Here is a 22,619-nt window from a genome sequence, read left to right on the forward strand (position 1 = left end):
TCAGTTTTATTTCCAGGACAGGAACACGGACGAACACCACACAGAAACAAAAGGGCGATCCGACACCAGACAAACAGAAGGACACAGATTAAATACACAGGTGGAGACAATCAGGGCGTGGCTGGAAACAATCAGGAAAGAAACAGACAAGCACAGGGAGGGAAGAGCAGGGAAACAGGAAACGAGACAGGGACTTGAATATAAAACAGGAAACACACAGATCCTAACAGTACCCCCCCCCCCCTTAAAAGACAGCTTCCAGACGTCCCAAAGTGTTCACCACGGGTGGGTGGAGGGGAGCCGAGGGTCTGGCAGACGGAGTCCGGGGGGCGGGCCGGAGGACGACCACCGGGCCGAGGGACGCACTCCGGGGGGCGGGCCGGAGGACAGGAACGGGGAGCTAGGGGACCGGGACCAGGCGATGAGACCGGGGCTGGGCTGGACGGGACTGACACGGGGAACCGGGACGGGGAACCGGAGCTGGGCGGGACGGGACATCGGGGACTGGAACACCGGGGACTGGAACCGGCGACAGGACCAAACCTCGACTGAAACGCAGCAACCAGGTCCCGGAGGAGCTTCCGCGCCTCCTGGCGAAGAGGGTCATCATCCACCGACCAAGCGACAGCCGCAGGAACCGTTGGGGGCTGCCAGGGCCGATGGCTCGACGGCTGGCAGACGGGCTGCAGGGGCTTGGGCTGGTAGACGGGCGGAAAGCCGGGAAGGCAGACCGATGGGTACATCGGACGGAACAAATGTGCAACACTCTCCAGTGCTGGGTCCATTCTCCTTGGTCGGATCATTCTGTTATGGTGCAGTGTGGAGGACCCAAACGCAGCCGGAGTTTTCACGAGAAATCAGCTTTATTTCCATTACAGGAACACGGACGAACACCACACTGAACAAAAAGGACGATCCGACACTAGACAAACAGAAGGACACAGATTAGATACACAGGGGAACGAGACACAGGTGGAGACACAGGTGGAAACAATCAGGGCGTGGCTGGAAACAATCAGGAAAGAAACAGACAAGCACAGGGAGGGAAGAGCAGGGAAACAGGAAACGAGACAGGGACTTCAACATAAAACAGGAAACACACAGATCCTAACACTCTGGGTCTTTTCTTTATCAGTAAACCTCGATTTCGATTTTTTTTTTAAAGGTAAAATGAACCTCAAGAGAATCATATAAATAAATAAAAGGTTGTTGTGTTACCTGACTATTACTGAGAGGTGTTAGAACACCTCTCTTAAATAAATTTGTTTTAACTTTTTTTCATTTTAATATTATCAGCTATAGTAACATCTATGGTGTTATGGGTCAATTTCAACCCATATATATTTACTTCAAGAAAAAGGCACACAAAAAAGGCAATAAAACTTTAATGCAAACACGTCCAAGGTCATAACTGGTAAATAAATTGTCACAAGTGATATTGTGACCCTTCAGTCCAGTAGTCCTATCGAGGACCACACGTTTTCCTTCGGTTTTCTCTGGGATGCCACTCGCAGCTTTGCCTGTGTAAATCTGTGTAGATTCCAGGCCTTGCTGGTTTTTGCATCGCAGGCTGCCCAAATTTGTTTGCCGTACTTCGCTGGCTTACTGGGGATGTATTGCTGGAAGGGTCAGTTTCCTCTTAGAGGGACAACTCGTTCATCCACTGTCACCTCTGACCCTGGGTTGAACATCAGTGGAAGGATCTTACCATTTATGGACTTGAATCTTTCAGCGGGAGCAGCTTCACCACCGGTGATTTCCTCATCAGACTCATCAGATGCGTCGGTGTCTTCTGGATAATACTCCACATTGTCTTCCTCATCAGAAACCAGCTCATCCGTATCGCTATGGTGCTCTATGTCCTCTTCCTTATTTTCACCAAAAATATGATCCAGAGCTTGTCTGACTGAAAATCTTCTCTTCATTTTTGCATGCTGCAAATTGAAGATGTCACCAACCATCTTTGTTTGTTTTGTTTTTGTGCTGGTATACTGGAAAACAAGGCAACATGAGAATCACCTAAAGCTCACATGATCGGGAGAGGAGCTGGCTGTCAGTGTGTTGGCTGACAGTGAACTTGTGATTTCAGTTGTGGCTCTAATGATTGCTTTATAAGTTTAGTGTTAGTGGGTTAGTTTGTCTCAGTGGCAGAAACTCCCCACTAGATGGCAGCCCAACCATGTTCAGTTCAAAACAAGCTCTAAATGTAAAGTCATCATTTCATTCTGTAATGTAGATATAGAAACGCGTAGACACACTTGAATCGAGAGACTTTGAGGGGATAATTCACATAAACTCCCTGATATCACTACACTGTGACTTTTAAACTGATCTGCATTCACAGAAAGTGGTTGCATGGTGATAATAATATTTGCCACTAGGGGGCAGTAGCCGCTTTGTTACGACTGGTTCTGCAATTCTTATCTAAGAGAAGCAACACACCACCACTTGTTCCTTTTAAGAATAATGTCCTTATTATTGGTGCTGGCTACATCTGAAATCTCTTCTGCATCCCTGTTGAGTTGACTGAAAACAGTCAGACACACCAAGTCATCTAACTTTAATTGCAGAATTATTGTTGTATTGTTCTATTAGTTTATGTTATTACCTACCACCCACTTTAATGTATGTTTCTTTATAATTTAAAACGCTTTGTGTGACTTTTAAACTCATCTGCATTCACCTCAAGTGGTTGCATGGTGATACTAATCTTTGCCACTAGGGGGCAGTCGCAGCTTTCGTACGACTGGTGCTGCCATTCTTATCTCAGAGAAGCAGACATGAGGCCTGTTCGTCCGACTCCAGACAGAACAGTTAACGCGCGTGCGCAAAGCCGCCGCTGACCTGGTGTACAGAGCGGGGTGTAAATGTGAATGTTTCTTCACTGTCACACTAAAATAGGATTATGTAGCTCCTCTCAACTCTACAAGAGCGTCTTTGAACTCATCATTTGGGGTTTTAAGGCCTCCAGCTTTAATGTTTTTTTATTTTTTATCTTGAAAAAACTCACTGAACACAGTTAGCAACTAGAACGGGCACTCGGTAGAGCGCATACCTTTGCATATCACAAGATTGGGCATTGAATTATGAACATGTTGGCATTAGTTGCATGCCAATTGGATAAAAATTGACTGCGCTATGGTAAAAAAAAGATGTTGACCTTTCCATGATCTTGACCTTGACCTTTGACCCGATTGATCCCAAAATCTAATCAAATGGTCCCCGGATAATAACCAATCATCCCACCAAATTCCATGTGATTCAAGAAGATTTGACCTGTTTATGACCTTTGACCTTGACCTTTGACCCGATCGATCCCAAAATCTAATCAACTGGTCCCCGGATAATAAACAATCATCCCACCAAATTTCATGCGATTCGGTTCAATACTTTTTGAGTTCTGCGAAAGATTTTGACCTGTTCATGACCTTTGACCTTTGACCCGATCGATCCCAAAATCTAATCAACTGGTCCCCGGATAATAAACAATCATCCCACCAAATTTCATGCGATTCGGTTCAATACTTTTTGAGTTCTGCGAAATATTTTGACCTGTTCATGACCTTTGACCTTGACCTTTGACCCGATCGATCCCAAAATCTAATCAACTGGTCCCCGGATAATAAACAATCATCCCACCAAATTTCATACGATTCGGTTCCATACTTTTTGAGTTTTGCGAATAACACGCATACAAATAAATAAATAAATAAATAAATACACGGCGATCAAAACATAACCTTCCGGCATTTTCAATGCGAAGGTAACTAGCTGGGGATCTGAGTGGCACATTTGGCCACTTAAAACATGATTGTGTCCCTTGTTCGCTCCACGTGTTAATGCAGTGGTTCTCAAATAGGGGTACTGTACCCCTGGGGGTACATGAAGGCACTCCAGGGGGTACGTGAGACTTTTCTAAATATATTTTAAATGAGTATCTATTAAAAAATCCTTTGAAAATTTGTAGTAATTAAATAAATATTCAATTCATGACACTGATGGCTTAGCGCTGTGTATTACATACATTTTTTAAATCGAAAATGCGTTGGTTAGGGGGTACTTGTCTGTAATGGGGGGGGGGGGGCATTGCTGAAAAAAAGTTGAGAACCATGGTGTTAATGTTCACCACGTCCACCTCAACAGGGATACGCTTTCAGTGCGTTTGTTTGTTTCTGCTGCTCCCAAGTGGCCCAAAAATATCAGCCAACGCCGGTTTAACCAAAGGGTTTTTTCTCCTCTCTGTGTTTAAATATATTTGTAAAATATATTTTTCCGTCTTTACTTTACTGTGACTTACTTATCTTACAGCTCTCCAGATCATCCTGGGGGTGTTTAATGGTGTCCCAGCGAGTCTTTAAACTCAACAATCATCCACTTCTGGAGATTTCGAGCTGTTGAAGAGCATTTCAACAAGTCACAGAAGAAAACCGCTGAACAGTAGCAATCAAAGGCAATTAAAAGCCTGATTAGTTCAGCATTTTGTCAACTTACAGATACTTTGTATTTCTCAAAAATTGCATTTTCTTCAAGGGGTTGCATGCAAAACAGGCTTGAGTGGGTTTGAGTGAGGAAAACATTTCTCTTGGTACCTAATGAATCCCACAGTGTTGGTGTTAATGAGGAATCAGGACTCTCTCTCTCCGCACCATCCCACCTTGATTGCTACTTATCTAGGTCATCTCTGTGATTTAATCACCGTTGGGCTGAGTGAGACCTGGAGAGGGGATCAAGCCCACTTTTCTCTCATCAGAAGGGGAAATCAGATCAATTTCGAGTATATCGTCAGTCCTGCTGTAATTATCATTGCTCAATTACTCAAGATATAGAAGGTGGGTCTTTTTAAACCTAGATTGTAATAAGCGCTCAATTTCTTCAAAGACTTTATAGCATGAGATACAGAGGAGCCCATTCTGTGTTGACCTTCGCGCACTTCAGTGAATCCGTAGAACCGGATTGATCTCCCTCATTGATTTCCCTAAAGTGTGCAGGTGGACGTGTGATTTCTGATAAATCTGATAAATCTGATAAATACAATATCACACAGTCATGCACCTGGTGGGTGCATGACTGTGTGATATTGTATTTACTGTTACTGGGACAGACGGAGGAAACCATACCAGAATCCAGTTGTATTTTCCTGGGTTCTTCCTGAGCTTATGCTGCTCCGTCTTTAAAAAAAAAATTTAAATAAAAGTGACAAGCTGCGGATTTCTCTCAGCAGGCCTGCCAGCGTCATGCGTCCTAATTATTATTTAATTACACGAGACAAGTGAGAGAAAAAAGAGAAGAAAAAACCCACAACAAATCAGATTCTTAAACAGAGGAAATGTCTGGGACCCTGAATGCATCAAAGCTGCATGGTCACAGACGAACGTCATCACCTTCCTTAAATCTTGGCCTACGTCATTTTGGGAGAAAAAACATTTAAACTTTATTGTCGTTATCTTTGATTACTTATTTTAATGAATATGTATTTGGGTATGATTATCATTTATTTTAAATATTTGCACTTTTTAGCAGTGGGAGGAAACTGGAGAACGTTAAACTGCCCCCAATTGTCAAATAAATTATTAAATGCAGCTTTCCCAAAAAATAAATCCTTAGGTCTCAACCTCCTCAATACCATTTATCCATGCACGCTCATCTCACAGTTACACTATTTCCTTTGAAGGCAGCATTGCGCTGCGGTCCTCCGTCCTTCTGCCTGTGTTGCCTCGTCCTCTATCCTGACACCGGGAGGGTGTTGATGCAAATTAGGTGTGTTAATTAAGGCCACTCTTCCTCAATGTGCTCTCATTCTGTCACCACCTTGTGTGTGAGAGAGAGCGAAAAGAGAGAGAGAGAGAGAACGTGTGTGTGTGTGTGTGTGTGTGTGTGTGAAGAATGGGATTTCCCTAATTTGAGTGACATTGCTCAAGCAAAACAACATTTATCACACTGAGCAAAGGAGATGCTGAGAAAAGGAAACGTCTCAAAGTTCAAGCTGACTCACTTGCACAAATCCATGCGCGGGCACACACACACACACACACACACACTCCTTAACTGTCATTGGGTGTGTGTGGTTGGTTTGTGTGCAAGAAGCTCGACTCATTAATCTTGTATTTGTTGTGTCAAGGCCGAGCTAATTAGATTACAAAAGCCCGCTTAGTCAAGTCAACCAAGCAGGAAGCATATGATATATTGCCACACACATACACACACACACACACACACACACACACACTTTTACCCACTAGCTCTCCTCACCACACTCTCTCTCCTCTCGCCCTTTTTTTATTATCATGTAGACATAAATACAGTATCAATACTGCAGATTTATAACATCTGTTAGCAGCAGATTTGATGCGACAGTGAGACACAGATCCAAAGTGTCCACGGGGTCAACGAGCTTCACAGGATGAGCAACACTGACTGACTGAACGGCTGTGAAGACATCACACTTCATGTAGGGCAGCTTTCAGCTGGTCGGGGGGAAATCTGGGTTACTGCGTCACTCCCGGCGTCAGTCATCGTGCCCCTCATCTTTCTGCTGTCTTTCCTGTTCCTAAAATAAATATGTAGGCGTCTGCTGTTCCAGAAGGTCTCTTTTATCTCACCGCAGCGCCCTGCTTAACATCCAGGAGGTTGTTGACACTGAGAACTTGATCCTCTTTGGATATTCTGCTGTGAGTGAGACTGCAGTTTAAGGGTGGCTGAACTTTTTTTTGATTGTGGACCGTGTACAGAAAGGCCAAACAGTAGTAAATGTGCAGTTTTCAATCGGTTACATTGCAAGAAAATCTGTGTTTCTAGCCAAGATAGAAAAAAAACAGTAATTACATATTTCAGTTGTTTATTGCTTTTTCCGCAGATTAAGAAAAGTGTTTCTGTATCTGCTACTCTTTCATTTAATTCAAATAAATGCTATACTTTTAAAATCTAATGCAGTGCATGACGTAAAATGTTATAGGAGTACATCTAGATAAAAAACAGGCAGAAATGGGCCAAATATGGATTCCTGTCCACGGCTTAAACGTCCATCTAAAAGATTAGGATACAAATGTAAGATGTACATTTTTTATGATTTTTTTGCAATAAAATGATTTACAAACATCATTTAAATTACTCAAAGCTGCAACAACACACTGAGGTATGCTTCATACAACATACTCCATGCCTTGCAGTGAAAACCTCATCGCAATGGTATCACGTTTTCAATCATTTTATTAGTGTAAGTGTGTCATGTGTGTTGCCAATTCCAGGTATGTTTTGTGTTCTGGATAGAAAGATTTTAGGACATTTCCCTCTTGAATATTAATTATCACCTATATTTTATATGGACTTCTGACAAAATCCACATGCAATATATGTTTGCAAGTGTGCAGTTCATGTAATCTTTGCAATATCTTGTCTAGTAGCTCAAAAGCCTGAAGAACGTCAATATGAGATGAGTTAACACGTCTGCCACTCTTCTTACTTATAAACAACGTTAATGCACGTAGCTCACCATAGCGAGTGTTCAATGCAAGAACATATTTTATTTGGGTATATGATGCAAGACTAAAAGCTTCACATTGTATTATTGTGACGCATTTTGTAATGTGAATATTATATCCAGTCAGCTTCTTGGCTCTTATAGTGCGATTCGTTCCAAGTATTGTCTGGAACAGCGAACTAACATAACTTAATCACTTAGCGCCAATTTAGTTTACTGCAAATCACGTGAATCTGTATATAAACTATTGCATCATAATTATCGCAGTACCTACGCTTCCTGAATGCAACATACTTGAGGCAGGTCCTCATTCTGTGTTATACGCTGCCAATCATGATGCCACGCCCCCGTAGCTGAAACCACGCCCCCTACGCCAGATCCCGGCCAAAATAACTGAAAGTAAAGAAAATGAACTGGAGCTGAAATTGAACCCAACACAACTTTTCATACACTTATTTTTATTTCGAATACATTGTTGGATTTTTCAAAGTTCAAGACCAAAACTTGAGTTTATAGGTTCAAATCTTTTTTTCAAACGGAAGAAAACTACTGGCCTGGATTCAAACGGACGGCGGCCATCATTTTTCAAACGGACCTTTTGCCTTCCTGCCCGGTGTTACGGTTTGAGAAGCGACCGTGTTAACTGGCGACCGAACGCGTCCGTTGTCGTCGCAGTTACAACGGCCGTTAAAAAAATAGGAGAGCGAACACTTATAGCTGTCCTCGTGAATGCCGCTTGGTTTAATTTTGTAATACAGTGTCAAGCCCTCTCATATATATAATAATGTATACTATACAAATTAAACAATGTGGCATTCACGAGGGCAGCTTCGTGTTCTCTTCTTTTTTTCAACAGCTCTCTGTAACTAACTTACGGTTCAATGTCGCCAGTTAACACGGTCGCACCTGAAACCGTAACACCTGCAACACAAAGAAAAGAGACCTTGGGGAGTAACTGTATCGCTGCCAGTTGGACACCTAGCAAGCTAAAGACGAATATGTATCTCCAGAAATGTGTCGAGACCAGCACCGAGTTCAAAGGTACTTTTCTTTTTTATTCATTTTTACCATTTGTGTATTTAAGCATTTATTACCTGGAGCCTTCTCACCATTGTCAACAATTGGTTGCAATTACTTCCACCTGTGGGAGGTCATGTGTGCGTTGCTCCGTCGGACCTTTTTCATGGCAGACTTTCGAAGAATCACTAAAAGCAGGAGAAGCACAGGTGCAGGGTATGATTTAATAAAACGCTTGCCATTTCTTTTATGTACAAATATATTAATTAGTATTGCACTGGGACAAACCGTGTGTCTCTAACGCCCTCTAGTGGTCATATATTCCCCTCATGGAGCACTGACGTTTTCTTTTTTGCTATAAATAGTTAATGAATTGATTTTTATTATTAATTCTAAATACATGTCCTTAGAATCCCAAATACTTACAGCACTGACAGTTCATCAAACATTAATCACTGACCTGCAGGAGCTTTCTTTTTGTTTTCTACAATGTGACTAAAACACAAGAACTATACATTTTTTTTAGAAGTCGCTTATCTGACAAAAAGCGTGTAGTTGAAGATGTTTCGGGAGCTGGAAGCTTGATGTGCAGCAGGACATGATGATGATGATGATGACGTATAATCATCATTATTTCCGTCATTAAGATGGTTCGATGGGGATTCTCTATGAACTTCTCATCAGGTCTCTTTCTCCAGGGATTGATTTCCCCGGTCTACACTCTCTACAAAAAAACCATCTCTTTCTTTACTTCATATTCTCTTTCTTTCCACAGTCAAAGGAACATTGAACGGCCATAACTGCCCTGCGCTTTGGATTTCTGGCCCAAGAACTGAAGCTCAGTATGCCCCCTAAAAACACCAGGAATAAGAATCCATTAATCATGGGTAAGTCCATTCGTGTTTGTCCGTCACCATCACATTTGATCAAATAAAATAATTATAATCAGATTTTTTTTACAACACATCTCAGCAACACAGTGTTTGGCTTTCAAAAAGTACAATGAATGCCTGAAGGGGTTGAAACTGACTTGGATGAAGATGAAGTCTGGTGAACCCAGGTGTCCTTGTTATAATATTCTGCATCAATGCCCCTTTTCGTTTATGTACCGGCTGCATCATGTGTGCAATAAATCACAACAGGACAACACAAACACACACACACTATAAATAGACTGACATAATTACATCTGTGTTACATAGCTGACAGTGTTGGATAGATTGCCATGAAAGTTGGTACAGATCCTCTAATGATGATGGATCCAAACGCTTTAGTGATCTCCTGACTTCTTATTCTGGCGGGATGATGTTGTCAACATCTTTTTCTTTTTAGTTCGTTGGAGGCTGTGGTTCAGTTTTCACGAAATTTAGTACAGACATTTATGTTCTCCTCAGGGTACGTTGTATAACTTTAATTTGTTCCCCGACATTTTTATCTTCCATTTTTTTTAAATTGATAGTTTACGACCAAATGGCTGCAAAACTAACGACGCCATCCTCAACCGTTCTTTGCGTTTAGGCAAACATTGACATGATGGAGAAGCACGAAAGTGTCACAACAGCAAATTTCACACCTCACAGAGCATCACCTGCATGAATGTATGATAAGAACCGGATACCTGAACCCGCACAGCGTATCCTCGCACTGCATTTAACATCTCACGAAAAGTTACTCCTTAATTTTCGTGCATTTTCATAAGAAAAGCCAACAACGCATGTCCATTTCCACTCGTTTCATGAATATTGTCTTTTCAAAATAAACATCCTTCTTCACAGGAAACTACTCAGTAGAAAAACTGCTTAGTTAAGTTAAGGGAAACGCTCTTTGTTCGGGTTAAATCAACCACACAAGTGTCGCAAATTACGCAACGAATAAATCTACGTTGACTTGTTTCACATGAGGAGCGAACATCGTCCTCTTGCTGAATTATTGTTCTTTTTTTGACTCCTCCCCCTTTATTCCTGTCTGTCTTTTTTTCAGTCTTTATATTTCAAAATCATACCAACTGTGGCTCAGCATTTATTCGTAGGAGCTACGAATGCTGCATGATGAGACCCCGCTTGGACTCCAAGATGGCGTCTGTTCAGTCCCATGAGAATCTGCAACCAAATCCCAAATCCCATGACACATCGGTGATGTCGGGGACAGAGGAAGCTCGCCGTGGCAGAACAGGGGTGGGAAGGAAAGAGAGACGAGTGAAAAGCGAGATGAAATTCGGTTCCGTCGAATCTTATTTCACTCCCACCGTCAACAAACGCACTCCGTCGCTGTCGCTTTCAAACTTTCGCTCATTACCAGCTCTCTCTCTCTCTCTCCTTCCCCTTTGTTTCAAGCACCAGTCTCTCTTCCTCCCACACTCTCTCTGTCTCGTGAGGCTTTTCCTTCCTGACTTTGTTTCTTCTTCCTCTTCCTCTTCCTCCCCGACCTTCCCCCCCCCTTCCGTGTGTGCTTTTCTTGCCCGTCTTTTCATCTCGTCGCCGGCTGCTGGATGACACTCTGCTGCTCTTCTTGGTTTAGCAAAGCTGTTACAACCGTCCTCGCTCGCTCACTTTTTGCCGACACACACACACACACACACACACAGCGCTTCTCCTTCCTCTCTTATGTAAAGTCTCTTCTTTTTATTCTGTACCTTACAAACACACACACCGCAGTCTTGAGTCATATTCCAGTTCTCTCCACATAATCTCACACATCACCATTCTCACATTTTTACACACACACACACACACACACTTTTACCCACTAGCTCTCCCACCACACATATTGGTACACACCCTCTCTCCTCTCGCTCTTTTCCTCCCTCCCAGTTAGACACATTCTCTCTCTCTCTGTATCTCTCTCTCTCTCCCTCTCTCTCATTCCTCATCTGTACCTCAGCTGAGTAACATGTTGCCTCGTCTGAGCTCCTCCGCTGCGCCGTGAGCAGAGGATGCCTCCTCCCCATCGTACTGACCAAACATAAAGAGCAAACAAGAAGGGCAAGCAAGAGGAAGGGAACCGTGAGTCTCATCTCTCGCCGTCGATGTCCGACTACCTTCTCTGAGAGGAGGAGGAGGAGGAGAAAGATCTGTTTTCACACTTTCCTGACTCAGTTCGTCTCCTCGAGCAGAAGGAGCAGCAGAGGATGCAAGCAAGAGCCGAGGAGCTGAAAAGTTGTCTCCATTTCCCTGCGCTTGTCCGTCCGTCCCCTCGCAGCTGACCAAACTTTGTTTTTTAACCGCCCGGGAGGAGAAGGCGAGGGGCGAAGGGGAGCGAAAGCATCCCTCACCCCGCTCACTCTTGCGTGCACGTGCAAAAGAGAGCAGGACCCTCCTTCCAGAGGCAGCTACCCATGTGGCAGGAGGCTCTGTGGACCCGCGGACGCTACCTGCTGGAGAAGAGCGATGGCGGCGAGGGCGGCGAGGGCGGCGAGGGGCCCGAGAGCCTGGCAGACGGGGGCCCGGGGTTCCAGGGGGAGGTGTGCGTGGAGGTCGAGAAGCCCCAGGACTGGCTGTACGAGTCCTACTACAGAATGAGCCAGCAGCATCCGCTGATCGTGTTCCTGTTGCTGATCGTCATGGGAACCTGCCTCGCGCTGCTGGCGGTGTTCTTCGCGTCAGGATTGGTAAGTGTGTGTGTGTGTGTGTTTTGGTGTATGAGTAAGTCTATCCAGACAGAAAATAAAGGTTAGTTTATGTTGAACATAAATGCATCAGGGGCAATAAACAGGAAATGGTATTTCTGTATTTCACAACAATAGTTACAAACAGCCTAATCTGTGACTTGTTAAATTTGGTCATATTTACATGTTTTGCTTTTTAACCCTCCTGTTGCCTTAGGGTCAATTTGACCCCATTCAATGTTTAACCCTCCTGTTACCTTTATATTTACTGACATTTTTTACCCTTGGGGTCAATTTGACCCCAGCAATTAAAACCTCCAGAAAATTATTAGAATTAATATTGTTTTCCAAGTTTAAGTGTGAGGTACTTTATGTTTGTTTGTTGACTACCTAAATAGCCCTTTAAATATATAAAAAAGTTGATATTTCTTATATGTTTGACACAGTGAAAAACAGCCTGGGGTCAAATTGACCCCAAAGAACACCGACATTAAACATTGAATGGGGTCAAATTGACCCGAAAGGTAACAGGAGGGTTAAGAGAAATATATCTGACAAGCCAGGCGAGGGGGGGGGTTATAGTCCAATTTAAAACTCAGAATTTCCGATAATCTAAGATTATTATATTACAAAAAAAACAAACATTTGTTGTTGTTGTTTTTCCATCAAGGAAGCGCCGATCACTTCACTCTACACGGTTGTGTTAGCCTCATATCACCATAAAAATGCGATCGGTCACCGGTAACTTTAGCTGCAAAGCGCAATTATATAATTTATATATTATTTTGTGTGTATACACTACCGTTCAAAAGTTTGGGATCACTTAGAAATGTCCTTATTTTTCAAAGAAAAGCATTGTTTTTTTCAATGAAGATTGTGACAGGCGTGTTGCCGTCACCAGTAGGTTCCCCCTCAGCACCAATAAGGACTGAGCAGCCCGAGGGATATTTGGTAATCACTTTTATTGCGACCGCAGACTGTGTCTCTGCTCTCCACGCTGACTCTCGATCTGCTGTCCAGCCAGCTCCTTTATGGAGACAGCCTCAGATACACAAACACATATCATCAGCTGGGCTGATTACCACTCTGTTTAGCAATCAGTCCAGCTGATGACAATCAGACACCGTTCCCTGAACCACACCCCCGCTCCACCCACTCAGCAGCCGAGCCTAAACACCCCCCACTGCCACAGATAACATTAAATCAATCAGAAATACACTCTATACATTGTTAATGTGGTAAATGACTATTCTAGGTGGAAACGTCTGGTTCCTAATGAAATATCTCCATAGGTGTATAGAGGCCCATTTCCATCAACGATCACTCCAGTGTTCTAATGGTACATTGTGTTTGCTAATCGCCTTAGAAGACTAATGTCTGATTAGAAAACCCTTGAAAACCCTTGTGCAATTATGTTAGCACAGCTGAAAACTGTTTTGCTGATGAGAGAAGCTATACAACTGGCCTTCCTTTGAGCTAGTTGATTATCTGGAGCATCACATTTGTGGGTTCGATAAGACTCTCAAAATGGCCAGAAAAAAAGAACTTTCATGTGAAATTCGCCAGTCTATTCTTGTTCTTAGAAATGAAGGCTATTCCATGCGAGAAATTGCAAAGAAACTGAAAATTTCCTACAGCGGTGTGTACTACTCCCTTAAGAGAACAGCACAAACGGGCTCTAACCAGAGCAGAAAGAGAAGTGGGAGGCCCCGGTGCACAACTCAGCAAGAAGACAAGTACATTAGAGTCTCTAGTTTGAGAAATAGACGCCTCACAGGTCCTCAACTGGCAGCTTCTTTAAATGGTACCCGCAAAATGCCAGTGTCAACGTCGACAGTGAAGAGGCGACTCCGGGATGCTGGCCTTCTAGGCAGAGTGGCAAAGAAAAAGCCATATCTGAGACTGGCCAATAAAAGAAAAGATTGGTATGGGCAAAAGAACACAGGCATTGGACAGAGGAAGATTGGAAAAAGGTGTTCTGGACAGATGAATCCAAGTTTGAGGTGTTTGGATCACACAGAAGAACATTTGTGAGACGCAGAGCAGGTGAAAAGATGCTGGAAGAGTGCCTGACACCATCTGTCAAGCATGGTGGAGGTAATGTGATGGTCTGGGGCTGCTTTGTGCTGGTAAAGTGGGAGATTTGTACCAGGTAAAAGGGATTTTAAATAAGGAAGGCTATCACTCCATTTTGCAACGCCATGCCATACCCTGTGGGCAGCGCTTGATTGGAGCCAATGTCCTCCTCCAACAGAACAATGACCCAAAGCACACCTCCACATTGTGCAAGAACTATTGAGGGAAGAAGCAGGCAGCTGGTCTGCTGTCTGTAATGGAGTGGCCAGCACAGTCACCAGATCTCAACCCCATTGAGCTGTTGTGGGAGCAGCTTGACCGTATGGTCCGCAAGAAGTGCCCATCAAGCCAATCCAACTTGTGGTGCTTCAGGAAGCGTGGGGTGACATTTCAACAGATTACCTCAACAAATTAACAGCTAGAATGCCAAAGGTCTGCAATGCTGTAATTGCTGCAAAAGGAGCATTCTTTGACGAAAGCAAAGTTTGAAGAAAAAAATTAATACTTCAAATACAAATCATTATTTCTAACCTTGTCAATGTCTTGACTATATTTATAAAGCAATCTTTAGGAAATCAAACAAGTCTAACATGAGGATGAAATAGCCCAATGCATACCAATGTCCGGTTTATGGACATAATATGTTTTTCTTCTTCAGAGTTTTAAAAAATAACTTAAGAATTAAAGGAATAATTCAACTTTTTGGGAAATTTGAGAATTGGATAAGAGGATGGACACCAATCTATGGAGCTAGAGCCGGCTGATAGTTAGCTTAGCATAGAGTCTGGAAACAAAGGGAAACAGCTAGCCCGGCTCAGCTAAGCACTTCTAGAGCTCACACATGAACATGTAACATCTGGTTGGTTAAAATAAATCATCTGAATAAACTTGTCTAATTAATACTAGTGCTGTGAAAAATAACGCGTTAACTCAGTTAATCCAATTACAGGTTTAACTAGTTTTGTTTTTTTAACGCATTTAACGCATGCGCAGAATGAGCTTCCAATCCGTCTGTTGTTGGTCGTCGGGACGAAAAAAAAGTCACTTGCAAAATGAGCTTCCAATACACCACTTCAATCTGAACTCTGTCCGCTCTCATGCAGACGGTCTGTTCATCGGTAATGATCCTTCCGCAGGTTCACCTCCGGAAACCTTGTTACGACTTTTACTTCCTGTAGATCAGGGTCTCAACACGTCGATCGCGACCTGCCAGTCGATCGCGGCGTAGTGTCGGTAGATCGCATGACATTAAAGAGATTGGCCCGCCCCCTGACATGTTCTCTAGAGCACGTCTTTGTTCTTTTATTAAACTAAACGTCTGTTGTTGATCGTATCTCCACAGCAGCATGTCATTTCTGTCTCATTTATCGATCTCCGTCTGGCGCGCCACAGAGCTCCGTGCGCGCGCATCGGGACCGAGCAAAAAAAAAGTCACTTGTCAATCTGTCCACCTTTAGATTATATCATGGTGGAGTTAATGGTTGACAAACAAGAGAAAAATGTTCTGTTTAACCCTCCTGTTACCTTTACATTTACGAACATATTTTACCCTCGGGGTTAATTTGACCCCAGCAATTAAAACCTCCAGAATATTATTAGAATTAATATTGCTTCCCAAGTTTAAGTGTGAGGTACTTTATGTTTGTTTGTTGACTACCTAAATAGCCCTTTAAATAAATAAAAAAGTTGATATTTCTGATATGTTTGACACAGTGAAAAACAGCCTGGGGTCAAATTGACCCCAAAGAACACCGACATTAAACATTGAATGGGGTCAAATTGACCCGAAAGGTAACAGGAGGGTTAAACATTCTGTTTAGGATGAAGATGTATTAATGTTCCATATGGAAGAAAACTGCTAAATAACTGCTGAGTTGCAGCACCATTGTATAGAAGAATGTATAAATGTATATATCCGTCTTTTGTCATAAATCTCTATGTTCTCACAAAATATACCGAGAATATCGGTAATATGTGATTAATCATGATTAATCCACAAAAACCTGTGATTAATCCGATTAAAATTTTTAATCGTTTCACAGCCCTAATTAATACTTAAATAATTGATTCTATCATGTTGTCTTCAAAACAAACGATTGTAATAAGATGATGGACCCTATTTGAAAAAAAAAAACTAGACCTCAAATTCAAAAGGATTTATTGAAACGCTTATAATTACCTTTTTCCTGAACTGAATAATTAGTGTATTTTTTGTTTGTTCTTTACTTTAAACTTAAAATGATGATTAATTTCTTCATTGGAGTAATATGCAGTTGAGATTGTCTCGCACTCGTCCGGTGTCTCACGGTGCCACTGAGTCATGGTGTTAATCACAGCACCTGCTCATCAGCCTCCCCTTCACATGGTGCTCGTTCTGCTATTACAGGAAACGGAGAATGTGAAACGTCTGAAACACAACTGATGGTGTCACGCGACCGAAACAGCAGCAGCGAAGATGAAAGAAACATGAAGAAAATCCATTTTAACATACGACTCCGACCAGAAGCGCACTCCACGTGTTGACCACCCGGCCATGCAGTTCATCCCGCCGCGGCCGCTGCCTCCAGGATGCTTTTCTTCTAAGTGTTTGTGCACTGCTGCAATACGCCATTTCCAATTTGCAGCGCTCACAGATCCCCACCCCCCCGCCCAATTGGTTGGGTCTCTTGTCTAAAATACTTCCGCGCTGAAGAGGATCACAGACGAGCGTGCTCTCAAGGGGAAAGCGTGCTTTGACTCTGCGCCGCTATTATCGCGCCGCGCCGCCACACATTATGCAAATGCACTTTTGTTCAATCGGCGCTGAAACCACAGAGAAATGTAAAAATGTCAATACGGCGTTTCACGGGGGCGTTATGTGCCAGAGGTTTTTTTTCTCCTCCAGGCCAGCTGTTTCCCTTCTGCACAGTCACCTCGCTCCGCCATCTGGATGCTGCCCCATGATTTGTGTTTATTGTACCGACATCCGTCTCTCAGCACGACGGTAGTAGTGATAACCAGTTAGTGGCAGAGAGCAAGACGGTGACATTTCTTTTTAACCAGATTAAAAAAAAGAAGAATGGGATGCATTAAAACACGTTCAGAATATAGGCCACTGTGGGTGTTTTTAAATGCATAACCGATTCTGAAAGCTATACATGCGATCGCCGTGCAGCAGATAGAGGCCCTCCTGTTCGGATCCCTCGGAATGAAAGAAGAGTTTTGGGTTGCACGAGACGGGGAGGCCTAAGTGCATGCATGTGTGTGTGTGTGTGTGAATGTTTGTGTCAAGCGGCACTTTAAATTGCAACGCCGGTTTCGCAGAGTGGCTCGAGAGCGGGATGAGAGTTGAGTCCGCAGCTGTGTAGGTGGTGGTGCCTTTTGTCGAGTGAAAAGTGTTGCGTTGGACACAAACAACAAACCACGAACGCGAGCTATTGTTTCTCGAGTCCTGCTTTTGGTGTTTTGATGAAATCGCCGCACAAAAGCAATCCCACTCGATGCTTTGACTGCCGACGTTTGTTTCCAAAGGAGTGTTTTGCTTCTATACGTTCAAGGTGATCCGTAGACGTCGTCTTTTCTCTTCCGCGTGCGTCACGCGCTCTCTGAGTAGCGCCCGGCGGCCGAGGGGGGATCGACCGACCGGGTCGGGAGCAGTGGCGGCTGGTGAAATTTTTTTTGGGGGGGGGGCACAGTTGGGCGACGTGGTTTAAATAGCACTCAACAATGAGAAGAAAAGAGGTTTTGAGTAGAATATTGTAAAAAACAAAGCTTTATTTCATGAACACAGCGTGCTCAACACGGTCCAATAACAACTATCAACACACTGTAACTTTGGGCATGAGAGGTTCAGAGCAGCTTTAAGGAACATTGGGTTGGGTTTCAGAGGTTTACAGAATAAGAGTTTCACCCTCACATGAAAGAGGTTCAGAGCAGAATAGAGTCAGAGAGAGATCACATGTTACATTGGGTGTTTGACAGAGTAGACCCACTACTGTAAAGACAAGTAGACCTCCTCTCTTTAAAGTCACGTTTCATCCGCCAATGAGAAGCCTTCCTTGCCGAAACGACTGTGAAATGTTTGCTCGCTGCCGCGCACACACGTTGGGCCGGAGCCCCGAAAATGGGGAGGGGCTTCTCTCCGTGAGGATGAGTGGCGATATGTTATTTATGTCACATTTAACTGAAGTGGTTGTTGACAGGCTGACGGTCTCCCACACACATTTAGCGCGTCAACACGGTATATTTACTATTTAAATGATTTGGTATATAATGTTTTTTGACAGGATATATAATGTTTTTTTCTTCTTTTTTTTTTCATCTCAAAATTTTAAGAGGGGCGGCGACCTAGCGCCCTCTATGGACGCACCGCCACTGGTCGGGAGTAGGTGGCAGCCTCCGAAATACATCGGAGTAAAACCCAGATCATACTTTCAGTAACAATAACAAACACCTAGTAGCACCCTGGTTTATATTTAACATGGGCGGGTGCTGTGGTATAACCGGACTGGGTTAAAGCTGCGCGCTCGCCCTGTGGGGGATCCACGCGCCGCACGGTGCGTTCAAGATCCAGAATGGCGAACATCTTCGGCACGCGCTCGCACCGCGCGTGCACGGCGGGCGTGTTCTGGAGATAACGCTGAATAGCGAGGGGAGAAAATCTGCTTTCTTGCAGTCGTTGGAGGCATTTGATGACCCTCGAGGCCGTCACTAAAGTCCTGTTAACATTCAATTGAACTCTGTGTTACAGGGTCGTTCCGGACGGACCTCCACCCAAATCGATTCCTTCGCCTCTATTAAAGACAAATCAATAGAGGTTATTGCCCCCAGCTGGTCGATTTGATTCCCCGTTCTCTTCCTCTGGGGCCGCCGTGTGTCTCGGGGTTTACGATGTCCCCTCATAATTTCCCCGTCATCCGACGGTGTCAATCAAAAACATTTTTTTTTCTCCTTTCCAATTAGTTCCTGTTAAGTAACAGACAGTCTGTCGTTATGGAGTAGTTGTTTAGCGATGGACAAAGAATGGCAGGAATAAATAGAGAGGGCAGGTTTAGAGGGAGGGGAGGATGTTGTTGTCAGTGTTCTGGCTTTATCAGCGAGTCGGAAGAAACTGGAGTGAATGTGGTGTTCGTGAGACTCCTCCACCCTTAATGTGGAGGGAGAGAGAGAGGGAGAGAGAGAGGGAGAGAGAGAGGGAGAGAGAGAGGGAGAGAGAGAGAGAGAGAGAGAGAGAGAGGGAGGGAGAGAGAGAGAGAGAGAGAGGAGGGAGAGAGAGGGAGAGAGAGGAGAGAGAGGGAGGGAGGGAGGAGAGAGAGGGAGGGAGAGAGAAAGAGAGAGGGAGAGAGGAAGGGAGAGAGAAAGAGAGAGGGAGGGAGGGAGAGACTCTCTTTGTGTTGTTTTGGGTGTGTTTCTCAGGAAGTATCTCATTTCCTTGTTGGTTGCTTATCTGTATTTATTTTAGTTTTTTGGGGGGTAGAAAGTCATTATCTTTCTTGTTGTATTAACTTGGAATGTGTACAAGTATGCGCGTGTGTGTGTGTGTGTGTGCGCTTCCTCTCACGCCCACACGCTTGCACACCCAGACAGTATTTTAAATTAATGACATCATTTGACAGTTTAATAGAGATCAATAGTATCTGGGACTGGAGCAAAGGGAATCTGTCAATGGTAAAGAAGAAACTGGTCTGCAGCGCCCAGTTCAGTTTATGGTTATTTGATTTTGTTCCGTCTCAGCGATATTCTGGTCGAGCGGGGCAGTGATGTGTCGTGATGGATCAACGGTCTGTTCTTTAGGGGCAGGAAGGCGAATGAACGGCGACAGGGATGCAGATGTTAGAGCAGCAACACCACAAAGCACACAAAAACACACAAAAACATTGGATATTTTTGGGATAGTTTCGTTTAAATATATAAATATGATCAGGACTCCATAAATGCTACATATGCTCCAGACTAGTTTAATAATTTGGGTCAAATGCTTGATGCTCTGCAACCTTTGACCTCTCTGCACACGGAGCACTCAAAGTAAAGGTTTGTTGATTATTGATGATTTTAATAACCACGCAGAGAGCAGCTTGAAGGAGTCTTCCTCAACAGGCACCAATACATGGAAAGTGCATAGCACGCCATCCTGATCTCAAGGAACACAAGCTTCCCATATGCCTCTCCGGCATAATATTATGTGGTGTGTTTGAGTGCTTCCACCGCAGAATAATTAGATTACTGCATTTCTCTTTTTCGGCTGCTGCTGCAATGCCTCCCCAGCTCCCCTTCCCCCCCCCCTCCCAGTATAATAAGTGGATAAACCAGACTGGGCTAAAAAAAGGAAACAATTGTTCTGGATGACAATGCAGTATATTGTGGCAGGCCGGCACAATCCCCCCCCCCCCTCTATGCCGTGTCGAGGGAAATGGCTTTAAATGGTTTCAAAGGGGCTTTAACAGGATTAGACGTCCCACAATCTAAAATGTGCAAAGTGAAAATACTGAAGCGGCGAGACGACGGCTGACCCCGCTTCCTAACCTGCGGTCGGTTTGTCGGACCGCAGGCGTTCGAGTCCTCGCTCACGTCCTCGTTGGGATTCGACCGTATAGCCGGCGGTCGGATCCCCTTCGCCAGACCCTGACCCACGCGACCTCCGCCGTCGCCTCGCCGCTCTAATCCTCAGCGGAACGCTCTCTTCCTGCATTTGTTCTGGCAAAACAGCGCCTGCCATTTCCGGCAAGCGGCCGCCGTCGATAAGCCGTCGACTCGGCCCTGAACTCCAGGTCGACTCCGTGACATCTTCTTCGTGCCGTTGCATAAAAGGCCGCTCTAGGGATTTGCACGTTACGTGACTCGAGCACATTTCTGTCGCCTCGCCGATGTTAATTTTTTTTACCGCGAAAGCGGTGACGTCTAATCTCGTGCAACGTGCACCGCTCGGGGCCGTCATGACTGCGGAATAACTTTAAATGGTTTGCATGGGTGTCGGCAAGGATGAGTGAGTGTTTGGAAGCTCTTTCCTCTTTTGGAGCAAATTGTGTTGCCGCTGTTTTGTAACTCACACCACCCGAAGAGGACAAAAGGACTCTGAGTGTTTTATTCTTACCCCGAGTGACCGCATTTGGGTGCAAGGGGATTTTTTTGGACTGTAAAGTCATTTAAAATCAAAATCAGAAGAGGTACTTCCCCAACAGAGTGTACAATTATGTTTCAGACACACACACACACACACACACACACACACACACACACACACACACACACACACAGGGTGGTTAGGGCCCGGTCAAAAGGATGAAAGTCCTCTGGTATGAAAGGGAACTGAAAATTGCTGAAGTCTCTTCCTGTTAACGCGACTAATCACATGAATCATATGAATCTGATCCCCTCTTTCCGCCTTAATTAACACTTGTATGCTGGTGTTTCAAACGCAGAACAACTCCCTGGAAATAGACGATGGACTCCTTTGTGCTTTTCTGTTTTGGGGTTTTCTTCTGTTTCATGTTCATCCCCACGAGCACACTGGGAAACGGTTATTAAATAGTGAGTCACGAATGTTTCTGCTTCAAAATATCCGTTACATATTCAGTCTCTCTTTCCAACTCTCAAACCAGAGTTGACGATGAGAGACTATCAGAGACGGATTTAGTGAGTCTTAGTGTGTTTTTACAAAGATCAGCAAGGTCAAAATGATAGTTTTGAGAAGAGCATATTAATATATTTTCATGTTTTGTATTATTAATTCGTCGCCTTGCATCCCGCCGAGCGTCATGTTTCTATTACTGTCGACGGAAGCTGGATATGATCGCTGTCCCGGGAATGAACGCCGATTGTTTTTAAGACAAAAGCCAGATGTTAGTTGGTATTTTGTTTTCTTTTTTGCCAAGTGGGAAAAGAGATTATTATAGTTTTGAATGGTCTACGTATTGAGAACATAACAACCATGACAGTTTGGTTAATATATGTGACAGTGGTTGAGGAAATGCACTTTAAAGTTACATTTAGTCATATGAAGTATCTTTTCTTGAAACAAAGGAATCAGAATCAGAAACATTTTATTGCCATGTATATTTACATATACGAGGAAAGTGTCATGGCGGGTCTGATGACATGTCTCTGACAGATATGTGATTGTTTGGAGGTGTTCTTATAGCAACAATCACAGAGTAAAGCAGATTATGGCACCAAGACATCAGAAAGTGCCTTCAGCCAGATGTGCCTCTTTTCACACAGCTGGATGGACAATGTCTCTGGTGTACATCCTACTGAACTGTACGACGAAGGGAATATGAGAAGGAGGCTGTCGAGGAGGCGGGTGAGGAAGGTCTGGTCGGAGTCAAAGAGAGAGAGAAAGTGTGTGTGTGCTTTTGCGTGTGTGTGTGTGTGTGTGTGTGTGCGCGCTGACTTTGACTGAGTGCAGAAGTGACGCTGTAGCACATTCTCTGGGCTCAGTCAGTCTGCCCAACTGTGGGCAGTCTGCTC

The 22,619-nt window shown here is 44.0% G+C and overlaps 1 protein-coding gene and 1 long non-coding RNA gene across 6 annotated transcripts in view; one reads left to right on the top strand and one right to left on the bottom strand.

Moving 5' to 3' along the window:
* Positions 1 to 6,818: 6,818 nt before the first annotated feature.
* On the bottom strand, positions 6,819 to 11,955 carry LOC130194331 (uncharacterized). Of its 2 annotated transcripts, none has more exons than XR_008831820.1 (3): positions 11,865 to 11,955; positions 8,572 to 8,682; positions 6,819 to 7,023 (listed from the first exon to the last, which is right to left on the bottom strand). It is a non-coding gene; the product is annotated as an uncharacterized LOC130194331 (long non-coding RNA). The 2 variants fall into 2 exon arrangements; XR_008831818.1 differs by lacking the exon at positions 11,865 to 11,955 and adding an exon at positions 10,497 to 10,727.
* LOC130194309 (adenylate cyclase type 2-like) overlaps positions 11,305 to 22,619 on the top strand; it is a 52,835-nt gene continuing 41,520 nt past the window's right edge. For 2 of the 4 annotated variants that reach the window (XM_056415279.1, XM_056415287.1), the window contains exon 1: positions 11,305 to 12,101. In XM_056415279.1, the coding sequence (XP_056271254.1) occupies positions 11,829 to 12,101 (273 nt within the window). In that variant the 5' untranslated portion in view covers positions 11,305 to 11,828. The remainder of the gene's footprint in view (positions 12,102 to 22,619) is intronic. The other 2 variants (XM_056415264.1, XM_056415271.1) reach the window with 1 other exon arrangement.

This window comes from Pseudoliparis swirei, chromosome 1, assembly GCF_029220125.1.
Source record: "Pseudoliparis swirei isolate HS2019 ecotype Mariana Trench chromosome 1, NWPU_hadal_v1, whole genome shotgun sequence".
Classification (NCBI taxonomy): domain Eukaryota; kingdom Metazoa; phylum Chordata; class Actinopteri; order Perciformes; family Liparidae; genus Pseudoliparis; species Pseudoliparis swirei.